This window comes from Gigantopelta aegis, chromosome 8 (genome assembly GCF_016097555.1).
Source record: "Gigantopelta aegis isolate Gae_Host chromosome 8, Gae_host_genome, whole genome shotgun sequence".
NCBI lineage: Eukaryota > Metazoa > Mollusca > Gastropoda > Neomphalida > Peltospiridae > Gigantopelta > Gigantopelta aegis.
In genome coordinates this window covers 28,943,490-28,961,063 of record NC_054706.1, presented here as the reverse complement: position 1 = coordinate 28,961,063, position 17,574 = coordinate 28,943,490, and the positions used below count along the sequence as shown (strand labels likewise).

Sequence of the window (17,574 nt, the reverse complement as noted above, 5' to 3'; positions counted from 1 at the left end):
TGTTTGATGCGTGGGCGAGACTTAGCCCAGTGGTAAAGCACTTGTTTGATGCGTGGGCGAGACTTAGCCCTGCGGTAAAGCACTTGACTGATGCGTGGGCGAGACTTAGCCCTGTGGTAAAGCACTTGACTGATGCGTGGGCGAGACTTAGCCCAGTGGTAAAGCACTTGACTGATGCGTGGGCGAGACTTAGCCCTGTGGTAAAGCACTTGACTGATGCGTGGGCGAGACTTAGCCCTGTGGTAAAGCACTTGACTGATGCGTGGGCGAGACTTAGCCCTGTGGTAAAGCACTTGACTGATGCGTGGGCGAGACTTAGCCTTGTGGTAAAGCACTTGACTGATGCGTGGGCGAGACTTAGCCCAGTGGTAAAGCACTTGACTGATGCGTGGGCGAGACTTAGCCCTGCGGTAAAATACTTGACTGATGCGTGGACGAGACTTAGCCCAGTGGTAAAGCACTTGACTGATGCGTGGGCGAGACTTAGCCCAGTGGTAAAGCACTTGACTGATGCGTGGGCGAGACTTAGCCCTGTGGTAAAGCACTTGTTTGATGCGTGGGCGAGACTTAGCCCAGTGGTAAAGCACTTGTTTGATGCGTGGGCGAGACTTAGCCCTGTGGTAAAGCACTTGACTGATGCGTGGACGAGACTTAGCCCAGTGGTAAAGCACTTGACTGATGCGTGGACGAGACTTAGCCCAGTGGTAAAGCACTTGACTGATGCGTGGGCGAGACTTAGCCCTGTGGTAAAGCACTTGTTTGATGCGTGGGCGAGACTTAGCCCAGTGGTAAAGCACTTGTTTGATGCGTGGGCGAGACTTAGCCCTGTGGTAAAGCACTTGACTGATGCGTGGACGAGACTTAGCCCAGTGGTAAAGCACTTGACTGATGCGTGGACGAGACTTAGCCCAGTGGTAAAGCACTTGACTGATGCGTGGGCGAGACTTAGCCCTGTGGTAAAGCACTTGTTTGATGCGTGGGCGAGACTTAGCCCAGTGGTAAAGCACTTGTTTGATGCGTGGGCGAGACTTAGCCCTGTGGTGAAGCACTTGACTGATGCATGAGCGAGACTTAGCCCTGTGGTGAAGCACTTGACTGATGCACGAGCGAGACTTAGCCCTGTGGTGAAGCACTTGACTGATGCATGAGCGAGACTTAGCCCTGTGGTGAAGCACTTGACTGATGCGTGAGCGAGACTTAGCCCTGTGGTAAAGCACTTGACTGATGCGTGGGCAAGACTTAGCCCAGTGGTAAAGCACTTGACTGATGCATGAGCGAGACTTAGCCCTGTGGTGAAGCACTTGACTGATGCATGAGCGAGACTTAGCCCTGTGGTAAAGCACTTGACTGATGCATGAGCGAGACTTAGCCCTGTGGTGAAGCACTTGACTGATGCATGAGCGAGACTTAGCCCTGTGGTGAAGCACTTGACTGATGCATGAGCGAGACTTAGCCCTGTGGTAAAGCACTTGACTGATGCATGGTCGGTCTGGGGGTTCCCATTGGGCTATTTCTCATTCAACCAGTGCACCACGTTTGGTATATCAAAGTCTGTGGTATGTGCATATCTTAGGATGGTGTATATAAAAGATCCCTTGCTACTAATAGAAAACTGTAGTGGGTTTCCTCTTTAAGACTTTGTCAAAATTTTATGTGCGATCAGTCTAGGATCGATCCCCGTCGGTGGACCCATTGGGCTATTTCTCATTCTAACCATGGCTCCACAACTGGTGTAACAAAGGCTGTGGTATGCACTATCCTGTCTGTGGGATGATGCATATAAAAGATCCCTTGCTGCTAATCAAAAAGGGTAGCCCATGCAGTGGCGCCAGCGGGTTTTCTCTCTCAGTATCTTTGTGCAGGGTCCTTGACCATATCCCTGGTGCCATATTACCATAAATAAAATGTGTTGAGTGCGCCGTTATATAAAACATTTTCTTGTGAAAATTACATTTTTACATCCAATAGCCAATAATTAATAAATCACTGTTCTCTAGTAGTGTTGCTAAACAGAGTAAACTTTACCATTTGAGAGAAGCTACTCCACTGTTTTCAGCAAGACGACAAATAAAACAAATATTTATTGGTATATCACATGCATTTTTAACTGAATTTAGATATTATGCTACTTTAATTATCTGTTGGTTTTGTTGATCATATAAGCTACATGTAATTATTGGATATATTTTTCTTGCTTTTTCTTTTCAGAGCAAGTTATAATGTCACGTACTTGGGACAGGCAATTTTGGGTGCAGTGAGTATTTATTAGTTAAAAGATGTGGATATCATGTTAAATAAACAAATTCTTCAAAGTAAACAAGTTAATCCAAGTTTGTCATGTAACAGGGTTAATACAGCTGTTAGCCTAACATATAGATTAAACGTACCTACAGCAGCTGAGGGAGACTACCTGGACAACTACAACAACTCTCCAGAAAAAGCTGTATGGCACAAGAAGTGATCTACAGAGAACAGTATCGTTCATAGTCACTGCTGGCCTCGACGTGTAGTCAACAAGCAAACGAAAAGAAGAAGAAGATTAAACGTTAATAGAAACATATTCGTCTTCACAAACATTGTGTTTTGGCTCTCATGTAACAAAAAATACAAATCAGTAGAATGACGATTTCTGTTAACCATCCAGGCATCCGACCACATCATCATTTGGTGAAAGATTAAAGTTGTGCTGAAGTTCATATAAGCCACATTTCCACATTTGCTTTGTTCCCTGTTTTTACTGACATAATTCTACAATATGTTGGGAATATTTTGTGATACATTTCCAGAAATGTATATAAATATGTATATGAATAGTGTATAAGATTGCTTTTAAGTAATATTAATTAATTGATATTCTTTAAACTGTCCTCTGTGTTGATAAATGTGATGCCAGAGCAAGTTATACATTTGTTAACAAATGGAAAAGAACTCTGTTGTTTGAAACAGTTTTAAACTAAAATGATGTGGGGTTATGGAATGTATGACAAAATGTTGAAGTCTTGTCTGGTGTTGCATAAATGTTCACTATCAACTTTAAAAAAAAAAAAGGAAGCAGATTTGTAGAAACAATTTTATTTTTCATTATTTATTAGGGATGACTACTGCGGTCAGTTTTGCTATTGCAATAGTATTGCGATATTTAAACTACTATTGTGATAATATTGCATTAGTGATAGTACTATTGCAATACTATTGTGAATACACATGTATTTAAATCACTTGATAACAGTAATATGAATAGATATTTCACAAAACTATTAACCTCAGTCTTCCAATATGTATGTATGTATGTATGTATGTATGTATGTATGTATGTATGTACATATGTACATGTATGTGTATGACATGGTATGTATGTGTGTTCAGTTTATCTGTGTAAGTGTACGTGTGTATGTTTGTGTTTGTATGTCTGTGTTTGTACTTAGTTATTGTAATAATGTCACTAGGTTTTGAAATCATGCATTTGTCGTAGACCATATTTCACTATGCATACTATCGAAACTATCGATAGTTGAACAAACAGTTCCAATAGTTATCGAAAGTTGAATTAACTATCAATGCATTGCTATCGAGGCACTGACTCTCGCAACATATCGATAGTTCGATGTCTTGTTACACCACTATTATTCATCCTGCAAGCCATCATGGGCTTTACCATTCTAGTTCAAGTCTGTTTGCATGTGTGTATGCAGTCACGTGTACCTACATGTACATGTCCATGAGTGAGCCCGGGACCATTGATTGGTGGTATATACATATTTTGTGTTTAATTTCTACACATTTGAAACATTTGGTTAATATGTGATTACTCTAAACCGAAAAAAAATAATTGTGTGTGTATTAATTTCGCATTGTTCGAGCCCAACCTTGTTGCAAAATTTATATGCACACATTATTTTCACATGCAATGGTCATTCACGATATTTATAAACATCTCGAACATGCGTTAAGGTGTGTATTTGTGAGAATGAAAACATGTCGGAATATTAATCCGGTTTACAGTATTTGAATTAACTTGCAGTTATTAATCTGTAACAAGTTGAACAGTTTTACAAATAATTGTTTGTCATATTTCATAGGATGGCCGAGTTGATCGCATAGAAGACGCTGTAGAGGCTGTTATCAACACTACTAACAAGAAACCAAAGGTAACGCAATAACAGTAATTCTATTTCAGCACTCTGCATTCATCAGTAATAGTCATTCCAGCCAGTGCACCACAACTGGTGTAACAAAGGCCGTGGTACCGTGTATGTACTTTCCTGTCTGTGGCATGGTGCATATAAAAGATCCCATGCTACTAATGTGAAAATGTAGCAGGTTTCATCTCTATGACTGTCAAAATGACCATATGTTTGACATCCAATAGCCGATGATTAATAAATCAATGTGCTCTAGTGGTGTCGTTAAACAAAACAAACTGCATTCCAAGTCAAAAAAACATTTTAAATTTAAGTGTACAAAATTTTATGTTCCAATTAACATTTTAGTCTTCGTGGAAATAATTTGGAAGTAAAGAATATAACAATGTCAAATATAGATATATATTCATTCATTGTTCCTCTCAAATTTGTTTTGGAGCTTTAGATGTTTTAATGACGACCATTGTGATTTTTTTTTCTTCCAGCAAGTAATATTGGAAACATCTGAAACAGGCATTGTTTTAATTGACAGACCTACTGGCAAGGTAAATTATTATAAAAGTCTGTTAAAATGGAACCAATGAAGTGGGGCGGGGGGAGATGTAGCCTAGTGGTAAAAGGCTCGCTTGATGCACGATCGGTTTGGGATAGATCCCCGTCACTGGGCCCATTGGGCTATTTCTTGCTCTAGCCAGAGCACCATGACTGATATATCAAAGGCCGTGGTATGTGCTATCCTGTCTATGAGATGGTGCATATAAAAGATACCTTGCTGCTAATCAAAAAGAGTAGCCCATGAAGTAGCGGCAGCAGGTTTCCTCTCTCAATATCTGTGTGGTCCTTAACCATATGTCTGACGCCATATAACAATCAATAAAATTTGTTGAGTGCGTTGTTAAATAAAACATTTTCCTTTCCAATGAAGTGTGATGTAACTGTAATAAATAACGCTAAAGGTGATATATTGTAATTTAGCTTTGTTCATCCAATTTGATGTGCTTATCATAATAATTTCTTCAGCTTGCTTGTTTGGACCCAAGATGGATTAGCTGTTCTCTCAAATGGTTGTGACTTTGATCCTATTGGACTAATATTAGTTTATCGCCATGTAAAATTCTGGGGCAGGATCTACATGTACATGTAGGTCAGTAGGTAGAGTGCTCGTTTGACATGCTTGGATCAAAGTATTAGATCCCCTTAGTGGAGTATTCTCCGATTGTTTTGTTTTCCCTGTCCCGAACGGTGCCCCATGATTGGTATATCAAAGGCTGTGGTGACTTTAAAAGATCTCTTGCTGCAAATGGAAATTTTTTAAAGAGTTTCCCTGACTACATCTTACAGTGACCAAATGTTTGAAATCCAATAGTCAATGATTAATAAATCTGTGTGCACTAGTGGTGTCCTTAAACAAAACAAACTTCATGTATAAAGTACTAATTGTAATGTTAGCATCTCATTTCCATCTAATGACTTTACTCTCATTAAACTGTCATTTGTTTCATATATGGACCAAGGAACAAACCTTATTGATATTTTTGGTGTAATAAAATTGGGCATTAATCTGTACATAATTTTTATAGGATTTGTTATTATAGTTTATCTCTGTATTCAGACAAGAGCTCTGTGAAAAGATGCCTGAAACCTAGGTGGTATAGGGGCATGTTAAAGTCTGTCTGTCTGTCTGTCTCTCTCTCTCTCTCTCTCTCTCTCTCTCTCTCTCTCTCTCTCTCTGTGTCTCTCTCTCTCTCTCTCTCTCTCTCTCTCTCTCTCTCTCTCTCTCTCTCTGTGTCTCTCCTCTATGTGTCTCTCCTCTCTCTCTCTCTCTCTCTCTCTCTCTCTCTCTCTCTCTCTCTCTCTCTCTCTGTCTCTCTCTCTCTCTCTCTCTCTCTCTCTCTCTCTCTCTCTCTCTCTCTCTCTCTCTCTCTCTCTCTCTCTCTCTCTCTCTCTCTCTCTCTCTCTCTCTCTCTCTCTCTCTCTCTCTCTCTCTCTCTCTCTCTCTGTAAAAAAATTGACTTGAAGCTGAATATTATGATATTTAACCCTTGTTAGTACAAATGCCAAGAATTTCAATGCATCAACATTTCACATGTAACTGTTAGCAGGATAAATAGAATGAAATCACAATCAGTGTAATGTGTGCTTTGTTTATTGTGTGTCTTATTTTCAGGTTGTTTTGGCAAATTCTTTCACAGAGATTTCAGCTTGTGGTAGAAGAACGGACTACATGCAACATTTTGCATTCATTTCTGGGTAAAGTTTGTCAACGTTTCTACTTTATTGCACTTTGGAATAATCTTCATATTATAGAAGTATAAGGTATAACCAGTGAGATATTCCAACAAAGCTCCATAGCCCAGTTATTTGCAAGATCACAATTTTCCTTTGACACACAAAAGCCAGCATATTTTCTTCTTTTTTTATCATTAAATAGTAAGTTATTTTCCACCACAAATTGTAGAATGATGGAAGCTTGTTGACATTTAATAATGCATGGTATTTATAATAATTGTATCATTAAATAGTAATTCATTTTTGACCACAGATTAGAGAATGATAGAAGATTGTTGACATTTAATAATGCATGGTATTGATAATAATTATATCAGTTTTACTTCCTAGAACTTTGTTTTCTGTGCTATTAAAATAATAAAATAATATCAGTTTTACTCCCTAATACATTATGGGGGCAGGACGTAGCCCAGTGTTAAAACGCTCTTTTGATGTGCAGTCGGTCTAGGATCGATCCCTGCTGGTGGGCCCATTAGGTAATTTCTCCTTCCAGCCAGTGCACCATGACTGGTATATGAAAGGCTGTGATATGTGCTATCCTGTCTGTGGGATGGTGCATATAAAAGATCCCTTGCTACTAATAGAAACATGTAGCAGGTTTCCCCTCTTAAGACTATAATATGTCTGAATTATCACGTTTGACATCCAATAGCTGATGATTAATAAATCAATGTGCTCTAGTGTTGTCGTTAAACAAAACAAACCTTTTCCTAATACATTATATTCTAATTACATATTGTAGGGAGACTACATGTAACATGGCTCAGAATTTCATCTGCCATGTCTTCCATTCATCATCAGCAGATGAGGTAAGAAAACTCGTCATGTTCTGTGTTTAACCAAAAACTTCTCCGTTCGTCAGACACAAAAGGTTTACAGTAACTTACAACAAGCTACAGTTAGCATTCACTTTCAGTGCTCTTTGTATAATGTGTCAGAAAATTAATAATTAAATAACATTTATCATTTCAAGAATGGATTTTAAACACTAATGTTTCATATTATTATTTCCTTAACTAACTTTTCAAAGATGTTTATGTTTTTTGTTTTTTTTTCTTTTGATGGGGGTGGGGGGGTGGGGGGGGCGGTGGGGGGTAAATTTTGTTCACAAGTAGATCTCATAATAGTCTGTCTATTGTACTGGTTAATGAAACATTTTAGTTATTTCAAGCTGGTTCACTGCTCATCCTTAGCAGTAAACTTGGGGCGCTACTAGTTTTTTCCAGCTTTTTTCCAAAGAATATCTGTGGGTATATATATTTCAAATATTATTTACAAGCTCAGGCAGGAAGTACCCCAGTGGTAAAGCTCTTACTTGATGTGTGGTCAGTTTGGGATCGATCCCCATCTGTGGGCCCATTGGGCTATTTCTCGTTGCAGCCAGTGCACCACGACTGGTATATCAAAGGCCGTGGTATGTGCTATTCTGTCTGTGGGGTTATGCATATAAAAGATCCCTTACTGCATTAGGAAAAATATAGCGGGTTTCCTTTGATGACTACATGTTAGAATTACCAACTGTTTGACATCCAATAGCCGATGATTAATTAATCAATGTGCTCAAGTGGTGTGGTTAAACAAAACAGGGCGGGACGTAGCCCAGTGTTAAAGCGCTCACTTGATACACCGTCGGTTTAGGATCGATCCACGTCGGTGGACCCATTGGGATATTTCTCGTTCCAGCCAGTGCTCCACAACTGATGTAACAAAGGCCATGGTATGTACTATCCTGTCTGTGGGATGGTGCATATAAAAGATCCCTTGCTGCTAATCGAAAAGAGTAGCCCATGAAGTGGCGACAGCAGGTTTTCTCTCTATATCTGTGTGGTCCTTAACCATATGTCTGACGCCATATAACCGTAAATAAAATGTGTTGAGTGCATTGTTAAATAAAACATCTCCTTTTCCTTAAAGAAAACAAACAAGTAGATCTGACAGTAGTCTACTGTACTGGTTAAAAAAAAACATTTCAGCTGATAGTTATAGCTGTAACACGGAGGTCTACTAGTTTTGTCCAGCCTTTTTTTCCACAATGGATGTCAGACACGGTATTCATTGGTACCTGAATCCAGCCTATAATACAATGTATGTGCCACTATGCGAGCACCTCATGACACGAGTGACACTATTAGTTGTTAATTGATCCATAGGCATATGTACAGGCACCCATTTTTGTAGGAGGCAGGTTGGCATTTGCCCGAATTAAACGAAAATGCCCGAATTAAATCTCGGTAACAACATTTATTCATATTAGCATTACTACCAAACAGCTATATAGGGTGACACATGAATCACTACACATTTTTACATGGATTAAAACTCATTTTGAGGGTAGAATGATGGAAATACATGGCATAAAGTTCTCAGGTTAGCATATTTTGCCTGAATATCTCCATAATTTTTAACTCCAATGGTAGATGGACAGATCATATTAATGACATATATACTAAAGCCTGTAAAGGACTTAACATTCTACGTATGTTAAACCAGAAATTAAATAGAAATTCCCTAACTAAATTATATGTTGCATTTATAAGTCCAATCTTGGAATATGGTAATATAATTTGGGATAATTGTACAGCAGAAGAATCCAATACAATTGAGTCAGTGCAACTTGAGGCTGTCCGTATCATTACAGGACTTAGGAAAGGAACATCTCTTGATAAACTATATTATGAACTTGGTTGGGAACCACTATATAAACATTGCAAAACTAGTTAATTAATTCTAATGCATAATATACTTAAAGACGAAACACCTCAATATCTACTGGATGAAATATTACCATATGTTAATCCCAGTAATCATTTCACACTCAGAAATCAATGTCCATTCACTCCACCAACATACCATACTAATTCATATAAAAACAGTTTTATTCCTAATATTTTGGAGTTATGGTGGTTTAACTCAAAAGGAATCATGTTTGCTTACCTATAAAAAAATTAATAAAAAAGGGAAATCCCAATCCTTTATCTACTTTTTATCTTTCTATTGTAAATGTAACATTATCCATTGTCAGCTTCGTAACTCTGTTAACAACCTAAACTATCATTTATTTTTAAACCATCTCTGATAACCCAAGCTGTGCATGTGGAGATAAATGAAGATAACTTATTATTCTGATTTTTACTGCCCCATATAAGGTTAGCTCCATCAATAGGATCATTATTATCATATTTTTTCTTGACTATCCCATTTCTATTCTATCTACTTTCTACCTTTTATTACTGTATATATATAAATATTAATTATGTTAAATACATGTACTTTATGCTATTGGACATTATATTATGTCTGATGTTCACCTTGTTTAGGAAAGCACTTATATAGGCTGTGCCTGTTGTGCAATCCTTTTGATTCTTTCTGATCAATAAAATATCTCAAAACAAATCATTTTTGCCCGAATTTGAGGTTTTGCTCCAGCACTAGAAGGAAGTTGACCCCCTGCCCCCCCTGTCTTGTATGCTTATGAATTGATCCACGACTGTGCACCATGTCAAACTATTTTACTGTCTATTGTCTTTTTCTAAATAATTTATTATACCTCACACTAATAAAGTTTTAACACATGGGGAAAACAGTATTTAATATAGGGCCTTCAGTAGTCTTAGCTAACTGTGGAAGCGAAGAGTTCCAATAATTATTGTAAATAAATAAAAATATTATTATCTGTATGGTAAATGTACAGTAGTTTATTGTTTCTTTTTATTACTGGAATTTTGGGGCTACCAGTTTTTATTCAGGGCTACCATATTTTTATATTGATAGCCCACTGGGCTATCACTGGAAACAGTTTTATGGTCAAGGCATGGCTTGTTTATTATTAGTTCCCTACCGGTCCAACCAGAGGGTCTTGGTTTCATCAGTCATTCTGTCTGTCTGTCTGTCTGTCCATCCATCCTTGTGTCCCACATATATTTTTCCAGATGTTTTGGGTTTTTTTTACAATGCCTTGAGATTCTGAGCTGTGTATAGCCTAATCATGTACTGTTACAGATCAGGTTTGACTTTTATGGTGATTTAGCTATTTTTGACAGAGTTATGGCCCTTGACCTTGGGAGATACAAACATTGTTTTTCTGGAAAATGTTTTTTGTCAATGCCTCAAGATACTGAGCTGATATTTTGTATATAGCTTTATCATGTTTTGTTACAGAACAAGTTTGACTTTTATGGCAAATTACAATTTTTTTTTACTGAGTATAGCCCTTGAAATTAAGAGATGTGAAAATTTGTTTTCTGCATATATTTTTTTACAAAGCCTCAAAATATTGATCTGATATTTCGTGTATAACTTTATTATGTACTATTACAGATCATGTTTAATCCTGTTTAATTTTTAATTCAATTTACCCATTTTTCACAAACGTTATGATCCTTAACTTTAGAGATTCGAAAATTGGTTGGTCTCAGTAAGGAACATGTATTGTTTTAGCAGTACTCTCAGAATGCTTGTTTAATTTTTAATAATTTAAAAGTAACTTTTGAAAATGACATTGAAAAGGTGTTTTCATTTTATTGTGCTTTAACTGTTAATATATATATATATATATATTTGTTTTCAGGCCAAAATAATACTCTGCAGTATAGGTAAGTTTACCTGTCTGTTCATCCAGTACATTCACAAGGCACATGTATACAAACACTGACATACATTGTAATCCTACGTATTTCTCTTTTTTCTGTTTTTTAAAAGATCCCTTGCAACTGTTCAGTAGGTGGGGTGGGATTTAGCTCAGTCGGTTGAGTGCTCGCTTGAGATGCTTGCGTCACAGGATCAAACCACCTCAGTGGATCCAATCAGCTGATTGGGTTTTTTCTCATTCCAACCAGTGCACCACAACTGGTCAAGGGTCATGGTATGTGCTTTCCTGTCTGTGGGAAAGTGCATTAAAAGATCCCTTGCTGCATTAGGAAAAATGTAGAGGGTTTCCTCGGATGACTGAATCAGAATTACCAAATGTTTGACATCCAATAGCCGATGATTAATTAATCAATGTGCTCCAGTGGTGATGTTAAACAAAACAAACTTCTTCTTTTTTCTGTTCAGTAGGTGTAACTAATATGGTGGCAGCAGCCACGTTTCCTCTGTAATATTCTAAACAAAGTGTTAAAATAACCCTATCTTAGATACCAAGTAGTTTAAAATGTGGCCTGATGTAGCTGAGTGTTAGAGTACTTGTCTGAGATGCCACGAGTCATAGGATCAATCCCCCCAAGTTAACTTGGGTTTTTTTGTTCTTGCATTCTTTCCATGACTACAGGGTTGAAAATTAAGATGAAAATCATGGTCGCCAGCAGGGCCATTTGAAGAAAAATCTTACTAGCCCTTCTCAAATTAAACTAGCCCTCTAATTTAACTGCATAGCCAAATTCAAAACTTGAATTTTCTTTGTTGAATAATAACCATGTACACATGTATGATAATAACCATGTATACAGTCTGTTTGCGTCAAATGGAAAACGATGAATTGGCATGTAACTTTATAATGAATAAAGTTAAAATTTAATATTCAAAAACATTATTGTTTTAAACCCATACCAACCTAAATAACATTTAAAGACAAAAATAATCCAATATAAGTAAAAAAGTTAATTTACAAGTTACCATTAAATGATGCAGATTAAATATAATTTTTAATACAGGGGTAAAAAATATCCCTTGCTGCTAATGGAAAAATGTAGTGGGTTTCCTCACTAAGACTATACGTGAAAATTAAAAACAAATTAACATCCAATAGCCAAAGATTAATAAATCAATGTGCTTTAGTGGTGCCTATAAACAAAACAAAGACATTAACTGTTCAGTTGTCAATGGCTAAGCCATTGCTTTTAAAGCTGATAGGTACTGGGTTCACATCCCAGTACTAGCTCCCACCCAGAGTGAGTTTTAGAGGCTGATTGAGACATTTACAGCCCAGACACTGACTTTTTTCTCGACTGGCCATCGGTCTACAGGCTGGTAGGTACTGGGTTTGGATCCCAGTCGAGGCATGGGATTTTTAATCCAGATACCGACTCCAAACCCTGAGTGAGTGCTCCGCAAGGCTCAATGGGTAGGTGTAAACCACTTGCACGGACCAGTGATCCATAACTGGTTCAACAAAGGCCATGGTTTGTGCTATCCTGCCTGTGGGAAGTGCAAATAAAAGATCCCTTGCTGCCTGTCATAAAAGAGTAGCCTATGTGGTGACAGCGGGTTTCCTCTAAAAAAAAGTGTCAGAATGACCATATGTTTGACGTCCAATAGCCGATTAGAAGATAAAAAATCAATGTGCTCTAGAGGTGTCGTTAAATAAAACAAACTTTACTGACTTTTCTCTCTCAATATAACCCATTGATACACTCACGTTTAACCATAGCTCTGGGAAGACAGCTTAGAAAGTTGAGATGAATGCTCAGGACAATGTGTTTCAACCTGAATTGGATTTATAAAACTATATTTGAAAGAAAAGACCAGTCAAGTGACTTATTCTTTTTAATATTTTCTTCATGTTTCATTTTCACTTTTTTTTTTTTTTGTCTTTTTTGTTTCAGCCCAAGGTTTCGAGAGGACTCACTGGTTTTTATGATGTGATTGAGATCTGCATTTCTCAGCCTATTGATCACACAGCATCTGTTAGCTTGGTCCTGCAGCTCTCTGTTCTCTTGTATCGGTGGTTAGTGTCCACACAGATGAAGATGCTGCACATCTGTGTGCTTTCTGTTACTGTACACATGTATTAGATTCATAGACAAACATTGTGATAATCTATTAGCTCAAGAATTTTATATAGACATATAATTAATTGTGTGTATCATTTCATCATAAAATGAGAGTAAAAACATGAATAATGTACTTGGGTTCCCCATCCCAGTCATGGTTATTGATCTGGGAATAATGATTTTTTTAAAAAGAAAACAAGTAGTGTTTCATCTCATTTTCTGGTGAAATCTGTCGTGTTTATGCTGTGTTTTTGTATGTTGATCCATTATTTACCCAACATTCCTATCCAGCACCAATCTTTGGTGAACATCCTGACACTATTGTTGGGATTTTATAAAATTAACCTGATTTATGAGAATTAATAAGATTGAATTATATTAAAAGTTAGTTTTAATCACAGCAGCTGTAATGGTCACATCTCATGTCTACAAAAATCTAATATATTGCTAGAAACATTTTCATTGTATCTTTGTTTTAACTGTTACATTATTATAGCACCTGTTGGAAAAGATTCCAAGTGCATCCTACCGTGTTTAAAAGTTTATTACCAACCCCTAAATTTCACAAATGCCCCATCAGCGGGAGTATTGAAGTACTAATCAGATTGGGTAACACAGAATTGTTGTAAAAGGTCTTGTATGTATAATGTTGCTAGGCTATTTACAATATATATTTATATTCAGATTTTAAAAATTAGTTGTTGCTCGTTTGCAAAGCAGTTAGAACCTAATTTAGTTTACATGGTACAATGTATATTAGCATAGAAATATCGTATTATAAACATGATAAAATATTACTGTTTGTAATATCTGAAAATGGCTACTAATGTTGATTGCTTTTCTATGCCTTTAATACTCAAAACCACATTATGTTTGTTTATTTATTTATTTATTTATTTATTTATTTATCCATTCATTCATGCATGCATGCATTTATTTATTCATTCATTTACTTATTTATTGTATCAAACAAGCAAACTATTTTATTTTATAAATTTAACCACTTATGTTAGTGTTAAAAATTAATGTATGAATAAAATGAAAATGTACCAGTATTTAAACATTCCTAAGTGCATACATGTAATGTAGACATTTGTAAAACTGATAATGATACACATCTTGATGCAACCAACATTGTTCGTAATGACCAAATATCAGCTAATAATGACTTGTGCTAAATATGGTTTTTCTGTTCCATCGGATGGTCTGTCTGTGTGTTTATTAGTGTCTTCAATAAGACTTTTATGTTTGTCCCTCTGTCTATCGGTTGGTCTGTCTGTGTGTTTATCAGTTTCCACAATAAGACTTAAGTTTGTCCCTCTTTCTACCGGTTGGTCTGTCTGTGTGTTTATCAGTCTCCACAATAAGACTTTTACGTTTATCCCTCTATTTATTGGTTGGTAAGACTTTTACATCTGTCCCTCTGTCTATCGGTTGGTCTGTTTGTGTGTTTATCAGTCTCCACAATAAGACTTTCATGTCCCTCTGTCTATCGGTTGGTCTGTTTGTGTGTTTATTAGTTTCCACAATAAGACTTTTATGTTTGTCCCTCTGTCTATCGGTTGGCCTGCCTGCGTGTTTATTAGTTTCCACAATAAGACTTTTATGTTTGTCCCTCTGTCTATCGGTTGGCCTGCCTGCGTGTTTATCAGTTTCCACAATAAGACTTTTATGTTTGTCCCGCTGTCTATCGGTTGGCCTGCCTGCGTGTTTATTAGTTTCCACAATAAGACTTTTATGTTTGTCCCGCTGTCTATCGGTTGGCCTGCCTGTGTGTTTATCAGTTTCCACAATAAGACTTTTATGTTTGTCCCTCTGTCTATCGGTTGGTCTGCCTGCGTGTTTATCAGTTTCCACAATAAGACTTTCATGTCTCTATCGGTTGGCCTGCCTGTGTGTTTGACGGTCTGTCTCCTCTGTACAGTTGTTGTTATTTATTTATGCCATTAGTTTCTGTAATCACTGATATACTACTGTCTAGTTGACAGGTTGAAGCATGCATTGTGATTTTATCATTCATAAAAGCTGGTGTTTTTTCTTGGTCGTAGAAAACCGACTTAAAAGTATTTATGATTCGTATATCATAATTGTTTAAGCTTTCATTGCTTGGAGATTCTCTTACCACTGTTACTCTTTAACATGTTATTCATGTTCCCTGAACTCCAGAGCCCTCCCATAGAAAACATAAAACACCAATAAATATCAACTCATTTATTGTAAACACACTAGGCCGGACTGACTGACCGAGTGTACATTAAGTAACATAATAACACATACTGCTTCACACAGTCACTCTTTAAGTAATACTTCACCATAATGCAAAATAACAAAAACACCACTTGCCCTGTTGGTCTCCTAGGCTGAATGACACGTGCTACAAACTGCACATGCAGCATTAACCATACCGAAGCGCCATCTATGGGAGCTACTCCCAAATCAAGGGGAAATAATTTCCATCTAATTTTCTACGATCAACTGACAATGGGTTTTGTTTTTGTTTTTTGTAGCTTCTATTTTTGTAAATCTGTTTTAGAGGTTTTTTTTGGTGGGGGGGGGGGGGGGGTCTTTAAAAGCAAGGCAGTATAAAGTTCTCTCTCATTATTGTTGCCTTTATTACTGTTAACTTCCTTTTTATTGAAAACCAGGGGTAACCATAGTAATCATCATCTCATCAATGAAATCATCACAAAACCTTGTGTTCAAATTTTAAGTTTATACTTCTTGTTTTTCTCCCTGTTTATTGAAAGAATGTCTTTTAATATTTTTCATTGTACTGATATTCTGTAAAGGCAGCTACATACATTTATACATGAAGATAAGACTTTATTCATAGACTATAGACGGGGGACCAGTTATATTAATTTGCAGTTGTTTTATGACTGGGATGGGATGGGATGGGATGGGGGGGATATAATCTTCAAGAGCTGCGGACTGCATTGCCTAATAGGTCGTCCTACTTATATTCAACTAAGGTCCAGACTTGTTGCTATGAACATACAAGTGCAGCAAAGACAGAGGTTATTGATTAGTTTATAAAACTCTTTAAGAGAGGAAACTTGCTGTTTCCACATACATGTATACATGTACTCTTTTTCCCTATTAGCATACATGTACAAGACTGGGGTGTCAGTGGAGCAACAATATAAAGATATTCGGGCAAAATGAGCTTCCCTTAAAACCATGTATTTCCATCATCCTACACACAATATTAATTGTAATCCAGATAAAAATGCATTGTTATTCATTGGCAATCCTATATAGCCGTTTGGCTGTATTGCTAATTTGAATAAATGTTATCCAGATTCGGGCCTTTTTGTTTAATTTGGGTGAAAATCAGCCTGCCCTCCTAAAACAATGGAGCCTGTATGCCTATCCTCTTCCCATGTAGCAAGGAGTCATTCCCACAAAAAGGATAACACAGCTTTTGGTGTACCAGTCAGGACTGGAATGGGAAATAATGCTGTGGATTCTTTGCGGGGGTGACAGGTGTTCCTTCAGTTACAACACCTCAAACATGTGTTCTATCAATGACATACCTCTGGCAGATACGGCCATATCAACTTTTTTTTCTAGTAACTTTTAATGTGCTGACACTGACAGTTGTGCATTTGGGTACATGTATCTGTGTTTGCACCTAGTCACATATGTTGGAGGGGGGGGGTATTATTTTTATGAACATTTCCAAATGACATTTAATTATTCAGTATCAGAAGAAGTGTTTTCGGGACTATAATTTTTATTTTTTTAAATGTCAGTGCATTTCACTAATGTATTTACATAAAGTTTTTCTGTCTTTATTATGTTATTTTGTATTTGTAATTATGGGAGGTGGTTTTTTACAGCATTTGAACATATATTTCTATTATTTTCCTTGCATTTATTAATCTTTTTTTCACAGATACATGTAATATTAAAATGGGAACTTTATCCTCCCATGAATAATTGTGTTAAAAATTGGTGTTGGTATGGTATTTTGTGCCAGTTCATCATCATCTTCACCAATGTTGGTCAACAAATGATAGCTACCGGTACCCCATTTTCATTTCAACTTATTTTCGTGGTTATGTCCAATTAAGGTTCAAGCACGCTGCATCATGGGCACACATCTCAGCTGTCTGTCCAGGACAGTGGGTTAGTTGCTAGTTGGTTAGTGAGAGAGAAGAGGGTGTAGTGGTCTTACACCTACGGTACCAGTACCCATTGAACCCTTAAGAACTCGCTCTGGGTTTGAGCCAGTACCGGGCTGTGAACTCTGTACCTACCAGCCTGTGGTCCAATGGCTTAACCACTGCACCGCCGTGTAAATCTTGCTATATTTCTACAATGCCTGTTGTCAAAACCCATGTGACCATTGCCGCTTTGAGATGCTAGTGTGCTCCACTGTCAATGTTTCAAGTTGTTTGCTAAAGTAGCAGATACAAGTGTATTTAAAAATC

General features: G+C 37.1%; 1 protein-coding gene across 1 annotated transcript in view; it reads left to right on the top strand.

The window, feature by feature from the left end:
- The window catches only part of LOC121378468, a 38,699-nt gene extending 21,400 nt beyond the window's left edge, over positions 1 to 17,299 (top strand). Inside the window, exons 15-21 of the mRNA XM_041506645.1 lie at positions 2,209 to 2,254; positions 4,080 to 4,148; positions 4,628 to 4,687; positions 6,310 to 6,392; positions 7,174 to 7,240; positions 10,999 to 11,023; positions 12,971 to 17,299. Coding sequence (XP_041362579.1) covers positions 2,209 to 2,254; positions 4,080 to 4,148; positions 4,628 to 4,687; positions 6,310 to 6,392; positions 7,174 to 7,240; positions 10,999 to 11,023; positions 12,971 to 13,005 — 385 coding nt within the window. The 3' untranslated portion in view covers positions 13,006 to 17,299. The remainder of the gene's footprint in view (positions 1 to 2,208; positions 2,255 to 4,079; positions 4,149 to 4,627; positions 4,688 to 6,309; positions 6,393 to 7,173; positions 7,241 to 10,998; positions 11,024 to 12,970) is intronic.
- The last annotated feature ends 275 nt before the right edge of the window (positions 17,300 to 17,574 follow it).